Here is a 10,000-nt window from a genome sequence, read left to right as displayed (position 1 = left end):
CATACTACCCTAACGCTAACCCTCAAACCATCCATACTACCCTAACGCTAACCCTCAAACCATCCATACTACCCTAACGCTAACCCTCAAACCATCCTTACTACCCTAACTCTAACCCTCAAACCATTCATACTACCCTAACTCTAACCCTCAAACCATTCATACTACCCTAACTCTAACCCTCAAACCATTCATACTACCCTAACTCTAACCCTCAAACCATCCATACTACCCTAACTCTAACCCTCAAACCATCCATACTACCCTAACTCTAACCATCAAACCATCCATACTACCCTAACTAACCCTCAAACCATCCTTACTACCCTAACTCTAACCCTCAAACCATTCATACTACCCTAACTCTAACCCTCAAACCATCCATACTACCCTAACTCTAACCCTCAAACCATCCATACTACCCTAACTCTAACCCTCAAACCATCCTTACTACCCTAACTCTAACCCTCAAACCATTCATACTACCCTAACTCTAACCCTCAAACCATCCATACTACCCTAACTCTAACCCTCAAACCATCCATACTACCCTAACTCTAACCCTCAAACCATCCTTACTACCCTAACTCTAACCCTCAAACCATCCTTACTACCCTAACTCTAACCCTCAAACCATCCATACTACCCTAACTCTAACCCTCAAACCAGTCCTCTTCCGACACGTACTACATCTTCCCCTTTCAGATGTAGTCCCTCAGATAACAGACAGGCTGAGTATCACAACCTGACGCATTCAGGTTTACTCAGTAGCCAATCAGGGGCTTTGTTTAGGGTGACTAACAAGTCACATGACCCACTTGATTTCAGTATGATGAAGAGAAAAGAGCAGTGTTTCATTTCCTGTTGGACCGATGTGTGTGTGTGTGGTCTCTCTCTCTCTCTCTCTCTCTCTCTCTCTCTCTCTCCCCCTCCCTCCCTCTCTCCTCTAGCCCCTCAGAGACCCCCGGGGAGGGGAAGATGGAGCCCGTGGATCGGAGCGGGCCGAGGGAGCGGAGCGCCCGCCTGCAGCCTGGTACGGTGGACGCAGCGGGGAAGGTGAGTGAAAACGGCGCGAGCCCTGCTGATGACACAGGAGGCGTGCGTGCGTGCGTGCGTGCGTGCGTGCGTGCGTGCGTGCGTGCCTGCCTGCCTGCGTGCGTGCGTGCGTGGTGGATAGGTTTACAGATATCCGACACTGGACTTCAGTGTATTCTTCTTTGCGTGTGGGAGTCTGTGGGAATACCAACGTAGTTCAGTGTTGTGTGGACTTGGGAAGGATTTCACAAGTATTTCCCTTGATTTCTTTTTCACTTTCTTAGGCTGACGATTCTTTGACACACACAGACACACACACACACACACACACGCACACACACATGCACTCTTGTCTATGGTGTGCTGTTTTTCAAGAAAGCAGCCCCCCCCCCAGGACAGCCTAGCTGCAGTGTTACTCAAAGACACACACATACACACACATACACACACACACACACACACACACACACACACACACACACACACACACACACACACACACACACACACACTCACACACACAAACAAGTATTAGCCTCCAAACCCATCTGCCCTTTCACCTCCCTGTGGGGGTACTGTTGCTGCTCTACTGTTCACTCTCTCTCTCTCTCTCTCTCTCTCTGTCTCTCTGCCTCTCTCTCTCCCTCTCTCCTCCTCTCTCTCTTCCTCTCTCTACGGTCTCTTTCTCTCCCCCCTCTCTCTGCCTCTCGTTCACTTTTTCCATCCTCCCTGTCCGTGTGTGTTGGCCTGTGTTGGCGTGTGTTCAGTCACTCAGCCCTGGTCCGTGTGTGTTGGCCTGTGTTGGCGTGTGTTCAGTCACTCAGCCCTGGTCCGTGTGTGTTGGCCTGTGTTGGCCTGTGTTCAGTCACTCAGCAGTAGCGTGTCAGCGGCTCCTCGGGGCCTCAGCCCTGCTGTGTTCAGCCGGACCCCCGGCAGCAGCGCTGCACACACTCCGTCTGAGTATCTGACAGCCGGGGGGCAAGGGAGGGGAGGAGGGGGGGGGGGTTAGAGGGGGCCGGCTCGAAGTGGAGAGGGGGGGTCTGGGAGTTGAGGGGGGGTCTGGGGAGTGTGTGGGGGGGGGGTGAGTGAGTGGAGCGTGGGGGCTGGGTGGGCCATATGGGGCCCTGACTGAGAGAGGTTGTCACACACACATTATTAATGGTTCACTAATGGCTCAGGCTCCTCTGGTTGTGTTTAAAATGTTTGTTTCAGCAGATTTTTCAATATAGCCGACAGGCAAAAACCCACTGAGTATCACCGCTTTGATGCGTTTGTTTGTTTTATTCAGTCTCTAACTGACTGAATTGCGAATCAATTGATGGACATGGACTTTGAACACCCGTGTGACATAGTTTGTGGCAGTTAAAGGTCAGAACAATTTGAGATTCACAGCCGCAGACCTGGAGATCGACAGGAAACAGTTTTTTGGAGCGTGGCGTTTTTGGTGTTTTTTTTTCCACGGAGACGCTATAACGAAACACCGCTCTCTTCCGCAGCTCTGCTCCTCCCCCCCCGGCCCGGAACAGGCCGACTCGGCCCCTCCCCCCCGGGGCGCCCTGCAGCGCCAGGACTCCGCCCCCGCCGGGATCCGGGGCATCCTGAAGAAGAGCCGCTCCACCAGCGTGGAGTCGGACCACGGTGAGGAGGAAGGCCACGCCGCCGCCACCGCGCAGCGCCAGCCCAGCGTCACCCTGAGACACCCCCCGGAGAGCGAGGACGAGGACGAGGAGGAGGAGGAGGAGGACGAGGAGGTGGACGTGGACGTGTCAGCGGAAGACGGCCCGGACGGGGCCACGCGAGAGCCGAGGGAGAGCGGCGCCGGCGGGAGTTTGGGGGAGGAGCCTCGGAGGTGGAGCCTGGAGGACACGCCCTCGGCCTCGGAGGACACGCCCTCGGCCTCGGAGGATGGGGATGAACCGCAGGGCAGCAGCCTGGACGGCAGCGCGGGCTCCTCCATAAAAGAGAGGTGAGCACACTAACACACACACACCTACACACATACACACACACACACACACACACCTACACACACACACACACACACACACACCTACACACATACACACACACACACACACCTACACACACACACACACACACCTACACACACACACCTACACACACACACACACACACTCACACACCTACACACATACACACACACACACACACACACACCTACACACACACACACACACACCTACACACACACACACCTACACACGCACACACACACACCTACACACTCATACACACGCACACCTACACTCATACACACACACACACCTACACACATACACACACACACACACATACACACACACCTACACACACACACACACATACACACGCACACACACACGCACACACACACACACATACACACGCACACACACACACACACTCACACACACCCACACACACACACACACACACACACACACACACACACACACACACCTACACACACACATCCACACACACACACACACACACCTACACACACATGAATGAACACACATAAAACAACATGACCTGAGCGTTCCCTGTGCGTGCGTCCAGACTGTGGGAGCTGACCGGCGCTGGTGAGGACGACTGGAAGCTGAAGCTGAAGAAACCCAAGCCCAGCGAGACGGTCCAGAGGTCCCTGTCCGAGCGCTGCAACCAGCTGCAGGGGGCAGAGAACGCCTGGAGGAAGAAGGTCGGTTGGGGCGCGGGGACGCAATGCATTGTGGGTAGATCTAGGGGAATCTGGTCCTCGTAAGCGGTGATTCCCCCCCCCCCGTTCACTTGTGTGCGGCGGGGGAGGGAGGAGGGAGATAGGAAAGTTGTCGTCTGGGACACGCCCGGCCAGGAGCCTTACCCAGTCATTCCATAGCGGTGTGGTGATGGGGAGTGAATGAGTGTGGGTTGGGGATGGGGGGGGGGGGGAGGGGGGCGGAGACCACAGAGTCGCATTTCTCCCTGTGCTGCTGAATCAGCGCGTTTCCCTGTGCGCTTGCCAAGGGGAGGAGGGAAGTGTGTGTGTGTGTGTGTGTGTGTGTGTGTGTGTGTGTGTGTGTGTGTGTGTGTGTGTGTGAGAGAAGGGAGGAAGGGGTAGTGTGTGCGGCGGTGTAGCTGTGAGGGATGTGGGGGGGTTTTGGGAGGGGCGTTTGACTCCAAATCCGGGGCTTAGCTGGCCTCCCGGAGACGGGTGCCTCTGACCTCGCCTGCTGGTGGGAATAAAGAGGCCGTACGGCTGCAGGGTGTTTCCTGAGGCTCTCCCTCCTCCTCCTCCTCCTCCCTCCCTCCTCCCTCGCTCTCTAAGCTGCTCTCTCCTTCCTTCAAGAGCCCACATTCCTGTTCTCTATCTCTCTATCTCTCTCTCCATCTGTGTCACATCTTGTCCCTCACACACACAAACAAATGAATGCCTTTTATTCACACTCTAGTCTATCTATCTGCCTGTCTGTCTTTCTACCTGTCTATCTGCCTGTCTGTCTGTCTGTCTGTCGGTTTATCTGCCTGCCTGCCTGCCTACAGTATCTATCTATCTATCTATCTTTCTATCTATCTATCTATCTATCTATCTATCTATCTATCTATCTATCTATCTATCTATCTATCTATCTATCTATCTATCTATCTATCTATCTGTCTATCTGTCTATCTGTCTATCTGTCTATCTATCTGTCTGTCTGTCTGCCTGTCTGCCTGTCTGTCGGTTTATCTGCCTGCCTGCCTACAGTATCTATCTATCTATCTATCTATCTATCTATCTATCTATCTATCTATCTATCTATCTATCTATCTATCTATCTATCTATCTATCTGTCTGTCTGTCTGTCTGTCTGTCTGTCTGTCTGTCTGTCTGCCTGTCTGTCTGTCTGTCTGTCTGTCTGTCATGTGTTTTATACTGTACATACCCTCTCCTTGTCATTCTCACACAGACATATGAAAAGATTACCCCCCCACCCAAACCCCCCCCCCCCCATCCCCACCCCCACCTCCACCACACCCAGAACCACCTCCACCACCCCCACCACCACCACCACCCCCAGAACCACCTCCACCACCCCCACCCCACCTCCACCACCCCCACCCCACCACCCCCACCACCACCACCACCACCACCACCATCATCACCACCACCCCCACCACCCCCACCCCACCACCACCTCCACCACCACCACCACCAACACCACCATCATCACCACCATCAACACCACCCCCACCACCACCTCCACCCCCACCCCACCACCCCCAGAACCACCCCCACCCCACCTCCACCACCCCCACCACCCCCACCCCACCACCACCTCCACCACCACCACCAACACCACCATCATCACCACCATCACCACCACCCCCACCACCACCCCCACCCCCAGAACCACCACCACCACCCCCAGAACCACCTCCACCACCACCCCCACCACCCCACCACCACCTCCACCACCATCACCACCATCACCACCACCCCCACCACCACCACCTCCACCACCACCTCCACCACCACCATCCACCACCCCCCCCCACCTCCACCTCCACCACCCCCAGCACCCTCAAACAGACTTGTTAGTTACCTCCCTACATCTAGGTCTTCCACACCTCATTCTCCCATGGGAAAACTCCATTCCACAACGCAGTACATCATCACATGTTTCAGGAAAATGATGGTGAGCTAAACTCACAGTAAAGCCCCTTCTAACCTGGACAAAGCAGATATGAGGCATCCACAGACAGCCCAAGCGTTCTAGCCAAGCCCCAAAGAATTACATTTGGCCGCTGGCAAAGATATCCGTTTTTTTTTTTTTTTTGCAACGAATCAATTTTGTATCCATGAATTCATGACATCTGCATACTGTAGCTTGGGAAAAAAAGGGTCTTCTTACAGTTTCACACAGAGCTGTTCCAGATAAAAATGCAAGTCTGTGGATATCTTCTCCTAATCCATCTTAGGTCATTGCTGGTGAATTAGTCTGGAACCCACAGTGCACTGCAGCTGTCATAGAACTCAGAGTGATGGGATACCCAGCCAAGCTCAGAACCATCTCAGCCAAAGGTTAGCTAGAATTTGAGCCATGGTGGCCCTGGGGGGTGGGGGGGTTATACGGTTATATAGTTAAAGGTGTAGTTCACCCAACTTGCATCATTAAAGGATAAGAAAGTCATTCTGAGAAGTATTCTTGAGCCGCCCAGGAAGCCAGGGACCAAAGATGTCAGTTGGTTTACCAGGCAGTAGTCTAGCCTTAGCAGTAGCACCTATGCAGTGTTTTCAGGGTCCTGGTACGTTATTTAAAGTCCAGGTTAACCCAGTTCAAATTTTTGTTATGAGCTTCATACACCACAGGAAAACATGTCATTAACCAGCCAGCCAAATCTGAGTGATTAAAAATGTCGCTAAGTATATAAAATAAGGCTTCAAAATCGGTTGAAAATCAGCAGCATTCTCTGGTCTGAGACTGTGGGGGCGTGTCTGCTGAAGGCACCGAAGCCACACCCAATTGCGTGGGGAGGGGGTGTGGAGGGAAGAACCTGTCAAATAGTACAGTTCTCTGGTCTGCATATTGTCACACTGGCACGCCGTCTCTTTTGTGGTAGGAAGGCACAGCTTTGTGAAAACAGAGAGGAGTTGAAATTACACTTGTCTAATGAGTCAAACTCACAGATGCTTCCTCCTAACCTACCTCCTGACAAACAACACAGGTAAAACTGTAGCTACTCTATACCAACGCGCCAGTGTTACTGCCCTTAGATGCAAAATACAAAAACAGGCAACGAGGAATGTATGAGTCTGTCCCTATTCTCTCCCTGCCACCTCCGGACCCATTCCTATCCCTCCCAGGCGATACTGTCGTCCATTGGGATCAATGGAAAAAGTTGTTTAAAATGTACCTTTTAGTCACTGGCTTGAACAGCGCTGATAGCGCGAAGAAGCGTACACTACCGGAGTTGATAATCGGGACAGACTCATCCACTCTCGTTGGCAATGTTATGTGGGAGAATAACGAGCACTCGGCTTCAACTTTCCACACACAACATATCCAACAGAACTGGAATGTTCAGCCAGTAGCCGCCGAGCACCGCTTCACTGGGAGAGGGTGCGTCTTTCTCCAGCTGCAGCTGGTCTACCTAACCATCCCCCTTGCTCCCGCCTCCCGGTCTCCCGCTGGAGAAATATACTGTAACCATTACCGGTGAACCCATGCGCACATCAGGTGCCACAAATATGGCAGGCAGTTTCTGTATAGTTAACGCTTATAGCAAGGTTATTATAGTTAACGAAAACTAACAAAAAAACGAAAACTAGGTGTGAAAAAACATTTTAGTTAACTGAAATAAAAATAAAAACTAGACTTAGACTAAACGATAACTAACTAAAACTGTATTGTGTGTTTACAAATCTAACTAAAATAAACAAAAATTATTGAGAAAATGTCCTTAGTTTTAGTCTTTTTCATTTCATACATAAGCCTAGTATTTTGGGTGGATATGAAATCTATCCTCCATTTTTTTAGCTGTGCCCCTGCGCAGAAGTAGCCTGACGTGCGCCAGATGGTTTGTTTCACACGGAGTGAAACAACATGAGCTTGTGAAATCAGGATGGTCTCACGAGGCTAGCGCAGAAGAAAAAAAAACTAAAACTATTACTGAAACTAATAAAAACTAAACTAAAACTAAGCATTTTCAAAAAATAAAAACTAAACTAAACTAGCAAACCTGCTTTAAAACTAATCAAAACTAAACTGAAATTGAAAACAAAAAGTTAAAACGATATAAAAATAAAAACTAATGAAAAAAGCAAAACTATTATAACCTTGGCTTATAGTCATAATATATCATCCGTAACGTTATTTGGTGGGTGGTCGCCTGGTCGGTGCTGCTAGCTATGTTAGCTAGACTAAGGTTATATACACACTCCCATCTGCAACAAACTACATAGCTAATGTTAGCTATAATTCCTCCTAAGATTACATATAATTCATCATAGCTGACATTACCACATAAATGTCAAGACAAATATTTTGTATATTAACGTAGCAGTGTATTTTCCTATTGCTTACGTTACCTAGCTAACGCTATAACGTTAATTAGCTATAAGCACACAAGGCAGCGGTGTCGGCACCAAAGGTTGATGCGACAGGAGGAGAATGGAGGCCGGGGAGGGAGATGGTTGGCTCCGCCGAATTCACCAGGACCAGTCGTAAGTCCGTGAAACCCAAAAGCCTCATATTATAATTGCAGAAGCTTTCGGGAGTGAAATGTTTGCTGCAGAGGCGGGCGCTAGCGGTGACAGACTCCTCTGTAACACCATGGCTCTTCAAAAATGCTAACCATTTGCTTCTCATTTCAGCTTTACTCTGGAGTTGAAAGAAGGAGACCTTATCATCCCATTCCTGCTGGCATCCAGGAAGGATGCATTTTCGTTTAGTTTTATGCATAGGCATTGCTAACTAAGAAAAACTAGCTAATTCTAGACTGCTGGTTAAAACTAGCTAATTCTAGACTCAAGATTGAGCAGGAGAACCGAAGATTCAAATCCGTTCTAGCTTTATATAGTGTTAGGGCGGGGATATGCTAAGAACACCGCTCTACGTCATCAAGTACCATTTTAAGCCCGCCCAGAAAATCCAGAAATCAAAACTGGTCAAAAACACAAAACTGATCTAACTTCACAATTCAGTACTACACATGGTTCATCCCATTTTTACATGTTATCAGCAATGCATCACTAACACATAGAATGTGTTTTCAAGCAAATCTCTGATTTTGGTTAACTGGGACTCTAAAAACCCAGTCCTGGTGCAATATACAAAAAGTCACCTTTGCACTGGTTTTGTGGGGGCGTTCCTCCAATCCCATTGAATATACACAGGACTGAAGTCTGGAAACCCTTTCGGATTGGCTCACTCCACACACACACGCACGCACACACACACACACACACACACACACACACACACACCACGGCGACCCCAGCTACAGAAACATAACAGCTAATGAGGATGTAACAGCTAATGAAGATGTAACAGCTAATGAGGATGTAACAGCCAATGAGGATGTAACAGCTAATGAGGATGTAACAGCTAATGGGATGTAACAGCTAATGGGATGTAACAGCTAATGAGGATGTAACAACTAATGAGGATGTAACAGCTAATGAGGATGTAACAGCTAATGGGATGTAACAGCTAATGAGGATTTAACGGCTAATGGGATGTAACAGCTAATGAGGATGTAACAGCTAATGAGGATGTAACAGCTAATGAGGATGTAACAGCTAATCGGATGTAACAGCTAATCGGATGTAACAGCTAATCGGATGTGACAGCTAATCGGATGTAACAGCTAATGAGGATGTAACAGCTAATGGGATGTAACAGCTAATGAGGATGTAACAACTAATGACAATGTTATAGCTAATGAGGATGTAACAGCTAACAGGATTAACAGCTAACGGGGATCCTAATAAACTACTAAACTAAAACAAGCGACCACCTCCCCATAAATACCGCTTCAGCCAGTCGCACCGCCGACAGGCTAGCAGTCAAAAGGTGCTGGAGGGACACTTTTCATACCGAGGGGTGAGTCTGATCACTTCAGCTCGGTTACATCAGCCTTTTTTTCGGCACATGTTGCTGTTGCATAATTGATACTGCCAACCTGCCGGAACATGGAGGAGAGTTTGCTGTATGTTTTGCCGTAGTCATGTGCTATGAATAATATGGAGGTGATGGAGGCTTTGAAGAGTTAGTGCTAGGCCTGTGTGTTGATGGCCCAGCTGCTCAGAGGGCTAGGTTTCATAGCTGTGTTTAATTAGAGACGTGCTAAACGTTGGATCGTAAGTGAGAAAACCCTTCCTATAGATTCAGCGCTATGCACACGCCCCGTCCTGAGACCCTCGCACCCAACGCGTGTTCCATTTACCCGCTTGGGTGAGCGTTCGGAAAACTGTCAAAGAACTCTGCTTTATTGCTGAAGG

At 49.6% G+C, this 10,000-nt stretch overlaps 1 protein-coding gene across 1 annotated transcript in view; it reads left to right on the top strand.

Moving 5' to 3' along the window:
- svild (supervillin d) overlaps positions 1-10,000 on the top strand; it is a 65,218-nt gene that overhangs the window by 29,161 nt on the left and 26,057 nt on the right. The window contains exons 6-8 of the mRNA XM_084455976.1: positions 951-1,056; positions 2,532-3,001; positions 3,598-3,736. Of these exons, the coding sequence (XP_084312102.1) occupies positions 951-1,056; positions 2,532-3,001; positions 3,598-3,736 (715 nt within the window). The remainder of the gene's footprint in view (positions 1-950; positions 1,057-2,531; positions 3,002-3,597; positions 3,737-10,000) is intronic.

This window comes from Borostomias antarcticus (genome assembly GCF_949987555.1).
Source record: "Borostomias antarcticus genome assembly, chromosome: 22".
Classification (NCBI taxonomy): Eukaryota; Metazoa; Chordata; class Actinopteri; order Stomiiformes; family Stomiidae; genus Borostomias; species Borostomias antarcticus.
This window is presented reverse-complemented; position numbering and strand designations above follow the sequence as displayed.